Source organism: Artibeus jamaicensis, unplaced genomic scaffold (genome assembly GCF_021234435.1).
Source record: "Artibeus jamaicensis isolate MK-2021 breed Jamaican fruit bat unplaced genomic scaffold, CSHL_Jam_final contig_2790, whole genome shotgun sequence".
NCBI lineage: Eukaryota > Metazoa > Chordata > Mammalia > Chiroptera > Phyllostomidae > Artibeus > Artibeus jamaicensis.
Window position 1 is genome coordinate 1,742,768 of NW_026521616.1, and position 20,135 is coordinate 1,762,902.

The following is a 20,135-nucleotide window of genomic DNA, read 5'->3' on the forward strand; positions in this document are numbered from 1 at the left end:
AAGTTTAGACAACTTTACTTTCAGCAGAACTTGAACAAAAGCATATTATTGCTCTTAGAATTTTATTGCCTGTCACTATCATTCTTAATTTTAAATTCTGAATCCTCAAGAAAACTTGCAGAGTTGTAGTTCTGTCCACTGTAATCAGAAAGAATACTTCCTCCAAGAAAAGGGAGGCAACTATGTCTTTCCACGCAGCAATTTCTTAAGCTATCATTTATGCCTTACGCTACATATGTATGATTCATTACATATGGGCACCATAATCTGACCCAAGCAACCAAAGTCCCAAAGTATGTTAAGCTACAAATGCATGTTATTTAGAGTGTACCCAGATTATTATGTTATTGCATTCGGCGTAAGTACTTTTTCTTGTCAGTGGTATATCTTGTTAGACATACGTGTCAACACCATAAAACAGAGCAACACTATAAAACTGTTTATGGCTCAGTGTAGCTTCACTTGAAAATGGTTAACATCCTTCATGAGTGACTCCCAAATGAATTTTATCATTAGGACTTCCTGACATCTTGTATTCCATTTAATACCACTTTGTCCTTTGAAAACCTTTACATCATAAATTTGAAAGAAAGCAAAAATTTTTTCATTAAAAAAATTTAAATATTCTGTGTAAATTATATACTTCACAATTTAAACAACAAAAAAGTAAAATTAGCATATTATTTCAGCAGATCATGTTAATTTTGGCCTGCAATTTTGAGACAGTTACATTAGAGTTTTCCCTTGAGATACAATTAATAATCTATCCTAATCCCTAAAAGAGTGACATTATTCTTTTGGCCACACTCATCTGTTATAAATTTTGACTGGTGTGGCAGGAAAAAAATGATCATTGGTCTATGTTGTACATCAGGAGCCAAGATGAGCCCTGGACAACCTCAACTTCTTCATCCTCTTTATAAGTAACACTACCTACCATTTTTTGAAGGCTAGGTTCTATGCTGAGCATCTCACAAATAACAGCGCTGGAGTTGCATTCAATATACACTTAATTTACACAAATTTGATAATATTTTCTCAAAAGGCAATAAACTAACATAAATGAAAATATGTATGTTATAGTGCATATGATTTCACCTACCATTACATGTAACAAATGCATGTAACAAAGTGAGTGTGAAATGGCAGAAAACATGTCCCCTCAGACAGTCTCAGTTACAGAGCTGCATGCCCAAAACCATGCATATTGTTCTTTATGAGTGATTTAAGAGATTTTTTTCCCAAAGGTAAATTAGCCTTATATGCTAACTTTAGAACCACTGAGGTAGGACTTCATTGTATTTCATTTGGTCCTTATAAAGACTCTGGGAGGTAGGTTCAATTATTAACCCCATTTTACAGAAGAATTAACATGTGAAGAGATTATACAACTAGTTTGGCAGAGATAGAATTCCAACTTAGGTCTTTTTTTTCCAGTTTATCTTTATTATTATTTATAGCACCAGGCCCAGGGCATTCCTAACAGTGTGACCTTGTATTTGTCTTCTGCAAAGCCAAGCATTTCTGCTACATCACAAACTAGGTTGCAGACCCCTTCATGCAGGACTGATTTAAAGCTTGCAGAGACTGCATGCTGCCATTTTTCACAAAGTCCCAAAGAACTCTGGTTGCAAGGCTGATTTTGTGATCTGTATTGTCATATGACCCTTTATCTATCATCATGTTTGTTACTTACTAGCAGCAATGTGCCTACACTATGTAAGGAGTATTATAATGTTCCCAAAGAACAAAAGTTCTCAAGAACAAACTTCTAGATGAAAGACATGATATGGGTCAGCACATGCCAAAATAACAGAAACAGGTACACAGGGGGTTAGATGATTACTGACAACTTAAGTTTTTCTGCTTCCAAAGCCTCTGCACTTAACTACTATGCCATACTGCAATATTGTATGTCCATTTTCCAGACAAAGAATGAGAGGCTCAGAAAGATTAAGCAAATCTGTCCAATATTACGCTGCTAGCAAGTCTTTATGCCAGAACTTACATTCAAGTTTTCTAATTTTTTCCTACATTATAAACAGATGTCTCTTTTCTACTAGGTTACCCTGAAAACCTAGTAAAATAACTAACTGATAGAAGTAAGGAAGGAGTAATAGAATACTAAAGTAGGGAGAAAATCCTGATATAAATTGCTCACTAAATGCCGGCTCACAAGATAAAGATGGGCCACAGATATGTTCTGTTTAACCCTCTACATACATTTCTTTGATCTTCATTAGTTGCTGTGATAGACAAAGTGTGACAACAGCTATCCTAAACATCATTCTCCCTTGTTGCCACTCAATGATTAAGATGGAAAGTCATATACTTGCTTTTCTAGGCTCTCTTGTACCTAGAGGCAACCATGAATCTAGTTCTGGCAAGAGACTTAAAGAGAAGTCTACTAGGAATGGGGAACTGGTTTCTGGGAAAATTTTTGCTTTCCTAATTAAAGGTATAGCTACCTACTGGCACTGCACCATTAACTCTTCTTCAGTCAAATAAGGATGCACTGCCTGCAGGCACAAAAGATGTCTTTAATGTGGAGACAAGCATAAAAATGTTAATCCAATACACTACTAATGGCAGAACATAAAGTTATAAAGAACTTGAATCCTTATATAGCACTGTTAAGCTACTGAGTTAGTCCAGGACTATGTATCTTTAGATTTCTGCTAGATAAACTGAAAATATTCTTTATGGTTTAACCTTGGTCTTTTGTTACTTTCAGTCAAAGTCACTTCCAGCCAATTCAGCTACCAACATTTAAAAATGAGATTTCACATAACATTCTGCATTACTAGGGTTTCTTGAAATAGAAAGACTTTCTATTAAAGTCTTGAAATAGAAGACTTTCCTGGCAACACTCTCACTTGGTCACAACTGGCAGCCCCTGATGATAAGAGTTCATAGTCTCAAACATACAACAGGCCCCATTTGGCCAGTTTCACTAATTTCAGTCACCTGCCTGAGCCCATTGCCACATTTAAATGTGTGATGTTCTATATTATACGTCAGTGTATGTCTAGCCTAGAAGTCAGATGTCCACTTGAATGCCTAGCATCTTCGAAAACCTCCAATCAATCCCTACTAACAATGTAGTACACGGTTTTTACAATGGTAAACATTCCTGAATCTTCCCAACAGCTGTGTTATTCTTTATCCCTGAAGTCAAACTCTGGAAACTAACAGTAAAATGAGGAGTTAAAAAGTCAATTTTCAAGTTCTGAAATTCTGTGAAATCCTAGGAAGCAATATTTATGAATAAACCCCAAGATTTCAATAACAATTAAAGGCCCAAGAAACCTCCTGGATTTCTCACATAGAATAAGCAAGGAAATATTAAAATCATCGTATTCTCGAATTGATCAAACAAGAAATTGAGATTGTGATTCAGGAGTCTCAGCAAGGTAAGCTTGCACTACTACTGCACATTACTGGTAAAAGGTTTAGGGTTCTGATGTACAAAGCTATTAAGCCAGAATTTCACAGAAACTTCAGATGTCACAAATAAGAGATGATATTGTGGGACATTTTTAAAAGGTTGTCATTTAGTATAGCTAAATAATGTAGACTTTCATTAGAAGCATTTTCAAGAAATGACACATCTCAACTGCCAAAAGACTATTTCTTGTCAATCCTTTGATAAATAATAAAAATGGACTAAATTATTTAAAATATCACTTATTGCCCTGGCTGGTGTAGCTCAGTGTATTGAGCACCGGCCTGTGAACCAAAGGATCACAGTTCGATTCCCAATCAGGACACATGCCTGGGTTGCAGGCCAGTTCCCAGCAGGGGATGTAGGAGAAGCAACCATACATTGACATTTCTCTCTTTCTCCTTCTCTTCCACTCTAAAGATAAATAAATAAAATCTTTTAAAAAAATAAATAAAATAAAATATCACTTATTTGTGCTGCCAACTGAGCATTAAATTCAGACTCATATGCTCAGTACAAAAGTTCACTGCATCTTTACCTAAAAAGAACTTTAATAGCTTTAACGGCACTACAAACTGTAGTTTGTAGATAACCACAAACTACAGTTTTCACTATCTTCAAATGTACTTCATCACACATTACTTTGTTACCATTCAAAGATGGTTATGCCCATTTCTACTCAGGGTATAAAATTACTCACAAAGTAATGCATCTGAGAGAAATACATATTTGATACAATTCAGTAAAGATGCAATACATCACTATGCTTTAGAAGCCAACTACCATAATCTTTTTAAATTAAGTATTTATATGAGATAGTGTGCCAGAAGCAAAGAAATTAAATCCACTTAACATTAGTAATCATTAGCAGTTACTGGATACTCACTATGCTATAGTGCTAGACACTATATGTTGAGCATTCACTTAGTTATTTTTATGAAAGCTAACAATAACCCCATAAAATAAGAAAACTGAAGCTTAGAAAAGTGATTTGTCCAAAGTCTACACCTGTAAGTGGGAGAGATAAGATTTTAACTCCAAGATCTGGTTCTAGAACCTAAGACCAATGTAACCACTATGCTATGATGCAGTCTATTTTCTTGAGGACAAGTGCTTAAAAGATAAAATCATTATTAAATTATCCAGAAAGGGAAACTATCCTTTTGGGTCTGGATTTGGCAGGGAAGTAAAATGAGGGCCAGTGTAGAAAATATAGTTTCTTCAGAAGAAAATAAGGTTTTTACCAGGATTTAAAAAAACTCACTGTCACATTGCTTGCTGCTGATCTTAAAGAAATGGTACTTTCAACTTCCAAAATGGTATTTTGGAAAGTTAGTAATAAATGAAGTAAAGTAGGCAAAAAGCAAAATGACAAAAGAGAACTTTCTAGTTTTAAGAAGGCGTTAAGAAATAACTACGTGATAAGGCATTTTTTTCAACTATTGGCCCATATATTTTCAAATACATTTTTGTGCATTCAAATTTTTCCAAAGACAGATGTCCATTTCCATAATTTTTTCCCTTCATCACTGAATTTAGAACTATGTATGATCTCATTCAATACTGTAAGATTTCACTTTGGAGTCCACACAACTATTGCAGAAAAGTTTTTTTCTAATGAAAGAACCACTATTATAGTTATTTCAGAAATGTGAACCACAAATAGAATATGGAATAAAAAAGTACAAAATCACATGAGAAATTTTAGTATATCAGCAAATGAAGAAAGAATAAAACACAGAACCTCGATCATCCAATTTTCTAAATCATATGTTCAGATAAGGCAACTGGTTTTAAAAAGAGAAGACTGTACTAGCAGTTTAAATGATATAAAGTCTTGTGCACAGTAGATACTTAATAAATGTTTGCAAATGAATACAATCCAATAAAGTGAAAAAATCTATGAAAAAAGGAAGTAAAAGCCCTGGACCTGTTAAAACAAAGTCTTCCTCTAAGTGGCTTGAATCACCTCAAAGGACAGATGGAAACAAACCAAACATTAATTTTGTGAAGAACATCATCTCATTTCCAACTTTCAGCAGACAGGCATTTTGAACAAGCTCATGCAACATAGAGATCTAAATCATCCTTGTATCTTTAAAGTTTTTCATTTTGCACCATAACTATAGTTCTCTGCAAAGCAATTATAAGAATATAAGATGACTTTTTAACATTGGTTTAATACTATTCTCTTAAACTTTTTTATCTTATAGATTAAAATCCTACAAAATGGTGATTAAGTGGAAATTTCCTAAGAATATTTTCTCTCTACTAAAAGCCCTATTTATCAAGATTCCATATCTTGCAAGAATGTTTTGTAGGCAAGTGGAGAAGTTCCTGGATTTTTCAGCCACACCTTGCCTCATGAGAATTCCTTTACAGTCTACAGTTCCTCTGAAGTTTACCTGAAAACCACAGAATTAACATTAAAATGCTCAGAGTTGAGAAGGTTGCAGCTTGGGGGGGGGGTGGAGACCTAAAAAAGACCCCAAATTTTATTTATAAAAAACTGTGCATTTATTCTTACATGTTAAACTTCAGTCACCTTCAAAGTACTCTCCATTTGATGTAATACGCCTATCAAGACGTTTTTTCAACTGCTCAAAACACTTTTGAACTAACCAATTTTGATGCCTTTAGTACTTCTTCCATTTTTTGTTTCACCTCTTCCACGCAGGCAAAACGTTTCCATTTGAGGACTTTTTTCCATCCAGGGAAATAAACAAAAGAAATCGCTCAGGAAGAGATTGGGTATATAGGGAAGGTGGGACACGAAGGCCATGCCATTTTTGGTCAAAAATTGCTGAACTTTCAGGGCCCTGCTGGTAAATCATCCATCATGAAATGGGCAGATGTGTTGAAAGAATCTTGAAAAAAAATTCACTAAAGCCGAATACAGCCTCTCACAACAGTGCTAGCTGGTACACTGATACAGATGTGTTTCTAGAACACTCACCTAGCAGGGAAAGCTGTACGTACTACAAGTGGCCCACCCTCCAGAAGATAATTCTGGGTATTTTTTGGGTCCTCTCTGGTATAAGACAGATCTAGAAGATGAATCAAAATATTGGACTCAGAAAAAAAAAGACACATAAGGTGCTCTATAGAAATGCACTAAGAAACAAACTAGGAAAAAATTTTTTAAAATATTGGACTCAGAAAGTTTAGTATAATTTTTTTCATTACTCTTTCAAGGAAAAAAATCAAATAGGTTGTCTCTCTTTTCTGACAGCATTCAATGGTAAAAACTGTAATCCAAATGCAACCAAAGTCTAAACCAAAGACCTCTTATTAATGCAAGTTCATTCAGTTGCTTTGGAAATGCAACTTCTCAAAGCTGCATTCAGTTTCAACTGCCAACTGCCTGGTATAGCTGGATTACACAAATCATTCTTCTCACCTATTGTTTTCTTGTACAAAGATATATTTAAACCCATGAACACATTCAGTGTCCTCAGATTCTCTGTATTTAAAAAAATCTGTCAACTTCTATTCTATTTTGCCACATGATTTATAGCCTTGATCATTAAAAATGCCAACATCTTCAGGCTGATTTACCTATACAAACTAAGGTGACCACCTGCAATGATCTGTCCTACCATATAGCAAAACATCCGATAGGTTAATATGCTGCTAAACATGGCCTAGTACACTGATGAGCTCTCAAGAGAAGATTTTTCAAGATTATAGTTGCATTAATCATTCTGCATGGTGCTCCAGGTCATTACAAAATCATACATGACATACTTTGCCATGGAGATTAGCAACAAGAGCAGAAATTCTCTAATTAAAAAAAAATAAAGCTATTGAATAAAAAAACTTTTTAATGAAAAAAGAGAAACTCCTGAAATAGGCTATTCATTTGAATTATATCATCACAAAGCAAATATCTTCCCCACCAAATTTGTATTATAATGAAAAATTACTTAATAACGAAATAGCAAACTTAAATCACCATCATTATAAAAATGACTAATACTTCATGAGTGCATGCTTATTTAGTGCCAGGCATTATCTCACTTAATGTTTACTTCTGTAAAAGAAGTACTATTTATTACCTCTATTTTACAGATGGGCAAACTGAAACTAGAGTAATTAAGTGTGGTGTCTGAGTCTAGCAAATTGTAAAAAAAGGATTCAGATTCAGGCAGTTTCAAAACCACCACTACGCTAGATTGCTTCATGTTGCTATAGTATTTTTGAAGGCCTAAGAAGAAAGAAATGAAAATACTTTTGGGGTTCCCCACTCCCATGTGGACTATATCAGAACCATTGGCAGATATTATTTTCATTCTAAACCACAACTGCTTTCTCAAACTCCAAAGAATCAATGAGCTCCCTTAATAGATTAAGATAATATGAGAAGCTAACTTGTGGTTTATTTTAATTTTTGTCTGAGACATGCTTAATATTGCAATTGTGAAGAAAAGCCTCTCTGAAATTGTTACTTCTATAAAAACTGTCTGAAGCAACAAGTAGAGAATCACTGCTCCAATGAGCGATTTGTGCAGAAATGTCTTCTCTTAAACTTCTATAAACATAATTTCAGCCTCGGCTGGTGTGGCTCAGTGGATTGAGCACCGGACTGCGAAACAAAGGGTTTGAGGGTTTGATTCCCACTCAGGGCACATACCTGGATAGTGGGCCAGGTCCCCAATAGGGGATGTGCAAAAAGCAACCACACATTGATGTTTCTCTCCCTCCCTTTCTCCTTCCCTTCCCCTTTCTCTAAAAATAAATAAATAAAATCTCTTTAAAAATTTAAAAATTAAATTTAAAGAAACATAATTTTATATATTCTGCTGTGTCTAAATCAGGAAAAAAGAGATTGTTGGGGGGTTTTTTGTTTGTTTTCTTTAAGCAGAGAAAGGTAAGGGGTGGGAGAGGTGAGGGGCAAGGTAATACCTAAAAATGCAGACTTTCCAAAAATAGAAGCTTCAGTATCTGGCTACCATACCTTAGACAACACTCTCTCTTACAATAATCATTATGTAGGTAAAACTGGCTTCTGATTATAAATAAAAATAAAAGGAATCAATATTTAGAAGTAAATAACATTTTTCATTTTCTTAGCTGCAAAGATATTTTGCTCCTCCATCTTTTCCAATCAGTCTGTTCCACATTCCCTGTCCATTATTCCCTATTGTATTCACCACACTAGGTTTTTTAATTTTACATCCTTAGTTTATAGCTGCTCCCCCATGCCCCGACTTCTAAGGTAAGGATAATGCCTAATATAATCACACGGTGCTTAAGAAGGTTCACAACAAGCTTCTGCTGAACGGAGTTTATCAAGTATGAAGGCATAAGCCACAAAATGACTCAAATTGCAGTGATTTCAAACTAAAGCTGGACAAACATGAAGCAACATGGCTTAAAAAATGGAAGTGACCCAAACAGCACCTAGACACAGAGAATAATTCTAACACCTGAAAGGTAATTTAGTTTCTGAGTGTGACAACCAAAGTTTAAATCCCAGCTCTGCCACTCCTACGCGAGGGGATCTACATACCTCTCCGAAAATCAGTTTCCTCATCTGTAAAATAGGAACAGTAATACTATTCCTTCAAATGATTGTGATGCCTGTTTAGTGCCAAACCTAGTGACTACAGCACTAGGAAACACATGAAACATGGTAGCTATTAGGACAGTTATATATGTCCATAATCACAAATTTTAACAAATTCACTTTAAAGGAAAGCCAAGAGAATCCATATACTGCATTAAAGATAAAAATAAGTGCCTAGATGTTACAATTCAGAAGAAATTGTTTTTTACTTCTCCTGCCTCCTTTTCTGCACTTTACATGACATCAGCACAGTACTGTTTGTGGTTCCCAGCATACATCAATGTTTAGGCCTGTGCCTTGGTTCACACTTAAGAATGCTTCCCTCTCTCCTGCTACTGACCCCTAACCTTCTGTTTGCAGACCAACTACCACTCAATCTTTAAGGCTCAACTTAGAAGTCCTTGTTGGCCTTCTTTCTCTTCCTCAAAGCTTATATAATTTGTGATTACTACAATGTATTCTAACTACTTATTTAATACCAATCTTTCCACTTACATGCTAAGCTTCCTGTAGCAACAGACTAATTGGCTGCTTGATCCCCAATCTTGGCATGAAAGAGTAAATCAGGGGAGTCCAACTCATTTTCACCAGGGCCACATCAGCCTCGCAGTTGCCTTCTAAGGGTCGAAATAATTTTAGGACTGTATAAATGTAACTACTCCTTAGCTGTTAAGGAGTTGAAATTACATTTGGCCCTTTGAAGGCAACCATGAGGCTGATGTGACTCCAGTGAAAATGAGTTGGACACTCCTGGAGTAAATAAATAGATATCTTCAGAATCAAGTATAGCATAGGATACAAAAAGGCACTAAATTATTATTTTTTAATTGAATCATACAGCTCCATAATCTAGGCTGGAACATAGTACATGACTTCTCTCCATTTATTCCTACGTATATCCTCTCCTACTTAATAAGTGAAATATTTCCCACCTCTCAGAAAATTTAGGAAACCATGGGACCTTTCATTACATTTCAGGGCCAAAATCACTTTACCAGACATCTCTTAACAAACAGGAAAATAAGGGGCACTGTGAACAGCACCTAAGCTGCTCACCTGGGCAAGAAAATGCAGGGCAGTTTGTTCAAGTATCTGAAAAGGACCCAGTGCTAAGAGCCAGAGGAAGAGAACAGATGACATTACCTGCACAAAATAGTACTCATTAAATATTTGCTGATTAACAAGATTCCTTAGGTCTCTCCCATGTGTACTCTGCCTCTGGCATATTTCAAATTAGGTAAAGAATCTTACTAATACTCATATCCTTTTGTTTTGTCTTTATTAGTTTCCCTACTTCACCTAGGTTTTTTTGAATGAATGAATGAATAAATGAAAAACATGAACATGTGAATGCCTACAACAGACCAGGTATTGTGTAGCCAACCTGACAGCAAGCATTTAATGGAAAAACAGTAAAGCCCTAAGCTGCTGGAACCAGGAATATTATTTAATGGTGCTATGTAGTACGGGCTCTTCATAGTGCCTTTCTCTAGACGAAATAATCTAGATCCGTTCCCACTCACTTAAAGCCAGGTAGAAAGAATGAGATACCAGAAGATAGCTTCTGAGTACTAAAGGCCGACTCTTCCTCTGGATTTCCCAGGCACTTGAGTCAAACTTTAAAATCTAAGCTAGTTTAAGTTTATTTTCTGTACATGCAATTTAACAAATACTAAGTAATACCTGCTAAACTAACAAACCTCCTGTGAGAATAGCAATGGAACATTCTCTAGCTTATACTCCAATTTAGTATTTCCCAGAGGTAGAATTATACACCATTAGAAAAAAGGAGTGACTGTTTCATAAAATGAACTGGGACAAGTTGTTAACTATTTGGAACAAAATTAATTTAATATTTACCTCATACTATGTAGTAAAATTAATTTCAGATGATTAAAGTTAAAACTAAAAATAAACTATCGGACAACTTCAGAAAATATAGGTGAATATTTCTCTACTCTATTGATGAAAAATTAAACTAAGTAGAAAAACAGTATGAAAAACAAACACACAAAAAAAGACTTTGGAGTGATGGAATTAAAATTTTTTAAATATCTGCATTTCAAAATAAATAAAACAAACAAAAAATGGCAAGTTAATTATGACCCAAAAGTGTGCAAGATAATAGTAAGAGGTTAATATTTTTAGTATATAAAAAATATTTACATATCAATATGGCAAAAATGACTATCCACGAAGAAGCTGGGCAAATCACATCAATGACTTACAAAATGGGGAATACAAAATATATATGATAAACACAGGGTCTGGCATTAATAGCGCCCCCTTTTACTACAAAATCTTTGATTACAAAATCATAAGCATGTAATTCTGTAATATAACAATATCACACTCAAACACACCATATGACATTTTAGGTAAAATGTTCAAATTAAAACTATAAATTATTAACACCAATATTATTACCCTACCAACCATACTCAAGTAGGCCTTCCTCCTGCTGGACCCTGTATTTGGAAAAATGTTTGACCTCTGATTTTTGAAATGTAAATTAAAATAGCAATAAAATACTAGTGGTTAAGAGAAAAGGTTCTGGGATCAGATACCAGGCCTATCTATAATCTTGGGCAATTCCTTTTGCTTCTCTGAGCCTCAATTTTCTATGTAAAATAGAGAAAATAATAATACCTACATCACAGGAGTGATATAGAAATTAAATAACAATGCATGTAAGGTACTCAGCACAGTGTTTGGTACACTGTAAGTATTCAATAAACAATAGCTCTTATGATAAAGAAAATGAATTATGATGACAATACTCAAGGCTGATGAGGATACAGTGAAGCAGACACTTTTATACATAACTTGTCAACAAAGATTGATTCAGTTTTTCTGGAGGACAATTCAACAATATACACGAAAAGCTGTAAAGGTGGTCATATTCTTTGGGCTTCTGGAAACAGAACAATCCTTAAAAACAATGGAAAATATTGCTAAACATGACTATATCAATCCACCATCCACTGATCCATGCATCCAGTATTTTTAGTCTGGTGACACAAAAATATGCATGAGTAGACCTAGTCCCAGGCTTAAAGTTTAGTTGGGGAGATAAGCAGTCAAACAACCAAGTACAATAAAGAGGTAAGAGCCACAACGGGAAAGGGTGCTATGGTGTGCACAGGAGCACCTACCATAGTCTGAAAGTAGAGTCAGGGAAGATTCCCAAAAGAAATGACATTTAACCTGGGACCTGAAGGATGAGTAGGAACTAGTCAGGTAAAGAGGTGAAGGAAAAGTGCTCCAGGTAAAGGAAATAGCATGTACAAACCCTAGAGATAAAAGGAAGCATGACATGTCAGCTTGATTGAACAGTGTGCAAGGCAGGGACTTGTGATAAGACAAAGCTGAAGAGATAAGTGAGGTTGGCTTATTAAAAGTCCTGCTAGCAAAACTCTGTAGTATAGACTTTATGCTAAGGGTAACACAAACAATTAAAAAACAAATAGTTTTAATAAATACAATAAAGGATTAATGTTCATAATTTATTAAAAGGGTATATAGATTGAAAAGAGTAAACAACTCATAAAATGGAAATACAGGATTTTAGTGAAGGTTGCACTCTGTAAACTCTAAGTTTATTAAAATTACTGAATTGTATATATTAAAATTGTTTTGTTTTAGGGTTTATAGAGTATACTCAATAAAACTATCTTTTGGGCCCTGACCAAGTAGCTCAGTTAAACTGTTATCCCCCTATGCCAAGGTTGCAGGTTCAATTCCCAGATCAGGGAACATACAAGACTCAATCAATGAACGCATAAATAAATGGGACAACAAATTGATGTTTCTCTCTTTCCCTTCCTCTCTCTCTCAAATCAATAAATTAAAATAAAATTAAATTAAAACTAGCTTTTAAAAAAAGTTAATAGAAATGCCTAATAAATACCTGAAAATTATTCAACCTAATAACAAAATACATATCAAACTATCTTTATTCTTAAAATTACTAGTGATTAAAAATAAAATGAGAATATCCAGTATAATAAATAAGACTAGGAGAAATGAGCATTTTTACACTATGCTGGTTGGAATAAATGTTAATCATACAATCTTTATAGAAAGTATAAATATGTAATAGAAGTCTTAAATTGTTTATACTCTGTCATCCAGTAATTTTATTTCTTGAAATCTTAATAAATGTCCCAAAATGCAGTTGAATGTTTATGCCCAATGATGTTCACTGCAACAGAAATTACAATAGCAAAAAAAGAAAAAAGTTGAAAAACACGTAGATGTTCATCAGTGATAGAATGGTTAGAATGAATTATAACTACTCAATGCAGCCATTTAAGTAATATGGCAATAAATCTATGATATATATTAAACTTAAAAAATATAAAATTATATATACATCAGCACTAGCAACTATGTAAAATATATACAGAACTTTATGGCACATACCTTTTATTCTCTTTATTGTGCTTTTCTGTATTTTCCAAATTTCCTACAATGGCCATGTACTATTTTTACAGTTTAAGTTTCTAAAGCTGTCTTCCAGAAAATAAAAAAGTATCACTTTTAAGAGTACTTATACTTCATCTAAACTAATTTTATATTTGCTATGATTTTATTTTCTCTGCTTACGGAGAGAAGTATGGTCTTATTTGAATATATATAACTCAATAATACCTTATTTATCCGCATCACCAGGAAATGATATATATGTAATGAATTTCCAAATTAATTAAAATGTGCATCTTAAATATAAAAACTTTGGTGAAATGTCGATGAACATCTATCTAAAAATATACTTCATTCAATCCTGACTGCTTAAATCAAAACAAAACAATATTAAGCTTTCAGGGTCATCATTATGACCATTAATAGTAGCTCTGAGAGAGTATTAAATCTAAGGTGGATATTTGTCCCTACATTAAGTAGTCTATAATTGCTATGTGTTTTCCTTAAGCCAGCTATTTACAGGTTTTCTTCTTCCTCTCTTGCTATAAAACCATCAGCCATCATTTCCCAGAACTATAAGGAGCCAGCCTTTAGCAGCACCTGCCACTTTCCATTCCTATTTTGCAATTGGTAATAATCTTCTAAAAGTAAGGAAACTAAATAGCCAACTTTATAAGAATTCTGTGTAAACTAAGAGACAACAGGCCTTGAATAAGGGTATCACCTAAAAATGATTTGCTCAGACTTGGATAATTCTGTTCTAGGTAGTCAAGGTTGCAATATACATGAACTCCAAAGAGAGTGTGAATCCTTGATTGTATGTCAAGTCTTGCTTCCTTTACTATACTGGCAGTCAAGTTCTCAGGATCAGAAGTTCATATGCTGTTTCTCTTATCACATCATGGAAAAAGATGTGACCAGGAGACAAGAAACTTAGTTCTAGTTCAGGTTCTTACACTAGGCAGTTTTATAACCTTCAACAAGTCCTTTAACCTGGGTAACCTGTCTTGCATAACTTACTAGGCTACTCTAGAAAGCTCCAGATCATGACAACAAACACATTATGAGAAATATAAAGCACTACAGAAAACTAAGGGATTTTTTTAGTAGTTCACTGTGAATATATGACCCTAAATCAATATAGGTATCCATTCTGAAAATTCATACCGGGAAGAATGGAGGGAAAGAGATAATTCTCAAATTGCCAGTTAAATAGCTAATCTCTATTATCTAGGAATAACAATATATTCCTAGAGTTGGCATCTCTGACTCCTCCTCCCTTATACACAATCACTCCCTGGGTCCTTTGTGTCTTCTCCACAATCCCTAACATTTGCCCCTTTCTTTCATTATCACTTCACATTCCCAGTTCAGGTCTTTATTATCTTCACACCTGGGCTACTGCAACAGCATCTAACAGGTTTCACTTGTGGCCTCTCCCCTCTTAAATCCTTCTGGCCCACAGCTATGAGATTAATTTTCTTAAAACACCACAGTGATCATATCTGCTGAAAAATCTCTGAGGAATTTGCATTACCTTCTCTATCAGGTTCAAACTCCTAAACTCAGCAGTCCCTGTGCAGCTCTAGCTGCCTCCTCACCTTTACCTCTTATTCCTCTTTCCAAACAAATCCTTCCTCAGACTGGTTTATTTAAGACCTTCAGATATGCCTTGCATTTCTCTACCTCTAAGTCTCCTTGGTGTATAGAGCTTCTCTCCACCTAGAATACTCTCTACTTCCCAGCTTCCCTATCAACCTATAGAAATTCAGCCCATACTTCAAGGCTAGTTTGAACTAGCCTTGAGAACCACCTACTTTATATACTTCTTCATTTTACCACAAAGAAAAAAGATGGCAGATTCTACAGTTAGACACATCTAGGTTTCAATTACAGCTTCAACAGCTGAGTGTCACTGGGCACATTCCTTAATAGCTCTTTGCCTCAGTTTCTTCCATCCGTAAGATGGATATAATAGCAATCTCCCTTGGGCATACTGTGAGGAATAAATGAGTCAATCCATGTAAAGCATTTAGCATGATGCCTGGCATAGAGAAAAACCCAAGAGATATAGAGATTCATATCACTTTTGCCATTAATGAATTTATCTTAATCTGAATTTAGACAGTACTTATGGCTATTAAAAACTGAATGTCCATGGGCATACAATATCATTCTCCTCACTCTCCTTTTCTACCCTCTCTCCTCATGTTTTTTCTTCCTCCCATCCCCTCCTCCTCCCTCCCAAGACTACATGATCCTGATAGAGTATATCTCTTATACATCTTAGCATCTATAATAGTCTATAATACCCACTAGATGATCAATAGATTTGTTTAGTCCCAAATGAAAGAATACAGAAAAACTGACAGTATTAAAGTGTTATAATTCCTATAGTGAAAAAGTGTAATAAAGTACTTAATATAATAAACAACTAGATTTCCAGCCTCACAAAATTAAATCTCTCCTTTCATGGTTCTTTACATTCTTCTTGCTCCTTCTTTTAAAACAAATAACTCAACCTATTTGTGCAGCAAGATGCAACAGCAAATATTTGGAAGTCATACAGCATCCCGGAACACAGGTTGGATGGAACACAAGGACCAGGAGACAACTCAACTGAACTAGCTCCAGATGAAGTGTAACAGGAAGACAATTTAAAGGGAAAGGTAACTGGCTCATCAGTTGATTGTTCACTGATGTTGATTGTTTCACACACACACACACACGCACACACACACACACACCAGTCCCAGCATTCCTTTGTACCCTGGGCCACATAGTAAACAACGTAAATAACCAGGCTAGTATAGCAAGTAGATATAGAAATATCATTCAGCTCAACAACTGAGCTTACCACATGACCAACTTAATTACTTATGTCATAAGTGACTATTAACATACCTCAAGAATCTAAAATAACCAAGTTTGGCTAGTTAAATCACATCAAGTAGATATGGTCTTACTGTATACTAACCATTCACCTCAAGGAAACTAGTATGATAACTCAATATACACATATATTATTATAGCATAAATGTTTTCAACAATGCCTAATGAAAATTATGTCACTATAATATGGTTTCCAGTTTATTTGCATGACTCCTCTAACCTTCAGTTGTTTTTCAATCAAAATCAATCCTGGTAACCACTATGCTTAAAGAATTCGCTAGTGGAGTGAATTAAGATAGTCTGATGGTATGTTAATGACTTTCCAAAAACTAGCATAAAGTACCACATTTATGCTGTATATTACAGCATAATATACAAGAATAAAGTATTATATATTAAATTTTTATCTCCATGATACTTATCTTCAGAGTACTTTAAAATGTTTTCCAGCTTTGAATGGTGATTATTCTCAAATTACAGATTCTTTAAGAATCTGGAAAAAACCTTAGAAGTCCCCTATTACAGGAATACTGTCTATCACCTCATAGGCAAAAGGCCTCCAGCCTCAGCTTGAATGCTTTCAGCAATGGGCAAGGCAGTTTACTCCATTGTTATAAAATTCTTCCTTACAATCACCGAAAATCTGCCTTCCTGAACTTGTACCCAAGGATCCTAGTTCTGCACTCTGGAACAACATAAGGTAAATTAACCTCTGAAATAGAATCACTTCTAGAATGTATTTGTCAATTTGGTCACATAAAATGAACAAGAAAGCTCAGGAAAAAAAAAAGAAAGAAACCACCCACCACTGTACACAACAAAATTTTGAAATTCAGGAAACTATGTTGAAATTACAAGCCAGATAACATAAATATTAAGAGTAACCCAATTTCTTACAGTGGATGGTGGCACGGTGTTTATTGAATATCTTTTTGCAACGTGAAACTACTAAATCCACCAACACAATCTTAAAAATTATAACTCTAAAGTTCAAGATGATTTTTCCAATTGGCCCATATTTTCATTTCATCTATTTTCCCTTAAAACATCTGGATGTGTTTGAAAGATCCCATTTCGCCTAGCTGGTGCAATATTTTATTTTGAAAAATAGTTACTTTGAAAAATAAAGCCTAAAAGAATAAAGTGTACAGGAGTGAGGGTAGGGTGAGGAAAGAAGGGCCCAGCAGGAAAAGACTGGTTACTGGGTATTTTCCTGCTGGCAGCATGCTTCACTGGCATAGGCATCTGAACTAACGAGCCATACAAACACTACCCAAGAACAAGAATGATCATGAGCAATGAGTAAAGCATCAATGTCTGTAAGATGTGAATTGGCATTGGTCATCACGTAGCACCAGATGCTTTGGGATGTGGTAGAGGAAAGGTACGAGGTCCAAGAAGCAGAGACCACGGCCACCCTTTGGGGGAGGGGAGGAGGGAAGAAACCGAGGAGTAACTACTGTTCAGCAGTCCAATGAAGCACGAACAGTACGGAGCACGAGAAAGACAGCAAGTGACTGGAGAAAGGCAGAGAGAGAGAGCCTGAAGAAGGGTGTGCAGTGTGCGAGTACAGAACTGGTCCATGAAATGGGTGTGGGTAAAGGGACGTGAGTGGGTGTTAGGGGCAACGCAGGAGTCCCTCGGTCCTCTCCCTGCAGCAGAGCAACAGAGAGAAAAGGAAGGGGGAGGGTGAAAAGCAGAATGACTCATTCCCGAAAGGAAGTGCCCAAGCCATAGGAAAGCATGCCACAGGGGTTCAGGCGAGGACTGGGAGAGCTAGGTGCCCAGCATGATGGGGGCAAAAAAATCAACGTCCTGCAGTTCCTGCAGCTCGTCTTTAAGATGGGGTGTGGGGGGGGGTTCGCGGCAGCCGAGTGCCAAGGCCTGGGAAGCGGCGCGGCGCGTGCGCAGTGGCGCTCGGCGGGACCCGCTGAGGCAAAGCGGAGCCGCAGTGACAGAAGCGAGCTGAGCGGCCGCCTGGAGGGACTCACCGAGGCGCAGGGGCTGGAGGTGGTGCTGGGGGTAGGCGATCGCTGGACCGTGACCAAAGCCATCTAGGCGCTGCTGGGTTGTTCCGGGCAGGGCATTCTTGTCCTGAGTGTGGGGGACGGGAAGGTGACGGAGCCGGAATGGGGAAGGGAGTGCAGGGTAGGGGTGAGACGAACGAGGAGGATGAGGAGGCGGCCGCGGGAACGGATGCAGGCTCCGCACCCACCACCGGACTCTCGCGGACTGACGTACTGAACGGGCGGCTGGCGGGCGGACTGACGGGCGGTTCGGCAGCTGCGGGGCACAATGAGCATTCCCAGTGCGCAGGCGCCACCTGTCAGCAACCGCCTCTCCCCTCGGCGCGCGCCTCTGCCTCGCGGTAACCCCTGAGTTGCCGGAAGCCGGCCGGGAGTGTGCGCCTCTGGCCACCGCCCCCTCCTGGGTTTCTTCCTTTGCGCAGGCATCGCTCCGTTTGCCTGCGCGCGGCTGTGGAGTGGGGTGTGGGGGTGGGACGAGGGGCCCCGGGCTGGGGCCGCTGGGGTCCCAACTCTTCACTGATAACCATTTTATGAGGTGGGGCGCACAGCTTAACCAACCTTAGTGAAAAGAAACTGAGGAGAAAACCTGAAGCAAACACATTTTCTAGTGGAAAAGGGCTCCGCGGAGATTCAAACGCTCTGAGTGTGCGTGGGACTTACTGAGCTAGAAACCCTTCTGGCGCAATCAGGATGCGAGTTTTTACCCACTTTTGACCTGGCGCTTGGGCTTTTTCTCAGCTTTCCCACCCTTCGGCCTCAGTTTTTATGAGGAGTCTTTGAAGAAAGATTTAAAATTCTATACCGTGGGCCGCTTCCGGGTACCCTCCTGTTTCCTCCATTACCCTGTCCCCTGTCTAAGGATTCATTCATTTATTCCTGAGTTGAAGAAAGGCTGAGTCAGCCTGGGAGGCCAAGAAAGCTGGGCTTAAAAGTTCTAAGGGTCCAACCTGCTAATTACCTCCCACTTGCTTCCTGCTGGGAAGAGATTCGCTTAAACAGGATTTGCTTCTTGAGGTTTCTTCTTGTCTCTAGGTTTCACAGATACCTGTGAAATACAGATTAAATATTTTCAAGGAATCAGTTTCTAAAAGATAAACTGTCCACAGAACACAAACCAAGGAAATGAAAAAATCAAAATTAAAAAGGAATAAAAGATCAAACTATGCAAATACCATTGAGTATTTACACACAGTGACAAAACTATTTCTCAATTTGAATGGATGCGCTAGTAAATTCCACCATAGATATCAAAGCTGCAGAAAACATGTAAGAATTTGCAGTTATAAAAGCCCACCTCCTGTTTTTCACTCAAACTTTTTTGGATCTCATTGCTTGTTTTAAACTAACAGGGCTGATGAGCTCTTTCTGGCTTCTGTATGGTTAAGTGCCACTAGAGCCCTCTGTGCTGAGCCTTTGTTCTCTCCCTGGGGCTCCGTGGTTGAAATAATTAGAAGGGAGGCTCCATCGAAATCCAGACACTGAGGGTCCCTGTACTGTATTCTCCTGACTTCTATGGAAACGTAGTACAAAGACGCCAGCTGGTAGGTTTTTGCCCCCTGGTGGTGGTTAAGAGTTTCTGCCAAGCATAATTAAAGATGTATGGTTCACAGGTTAAACCATCTTGAACTGTGTTTTTTTTTTCCCCCCCAGAGCTACCTGGAAAACAGGAAACGAGTAGACAAAGTTCAAAAGTAAAAACACTGACAGGAAGCTATATGCATAGCCAAGAAATATACATAGCTGAAAGCTGAATGAATTCAAATAAATGAAATGTGCT

The 20,135-nt window shown here is 36.9% G+C and overlaps 1 protein-coding gene across 3 annotated transcripts in view; it reads right to left on the reverse strand.

Moving 5' to 3' along the window:
- Positions 1-18,613, reverse strand: part of SSH2 (slingshot protein phosphatase 2) — a 253,207-nt gene extending 234,594 nt beyond the window's left edge. For 2 of the 3 annotated variants that reach the window (XM_053662770.1, XM_037162789.2), the window contains exon 1: positions 18,323-18,613. In XM_053662770.1, coding sequence (XP_053518745.1) covers positions 18,323-18,385 — 63 coding nt within the window. In that variant the 5' untranslated portion in view covers positions 18,386-18,613. The remainder of the gene's footprint in view (positions 1-18,322) is intronic. The other variant, XM_053662771.1, reaches the window with a different exon arrangement.
- Between the last annotated feature and the right edge of the window lie 1,522 nt (positions 18,614-20,135).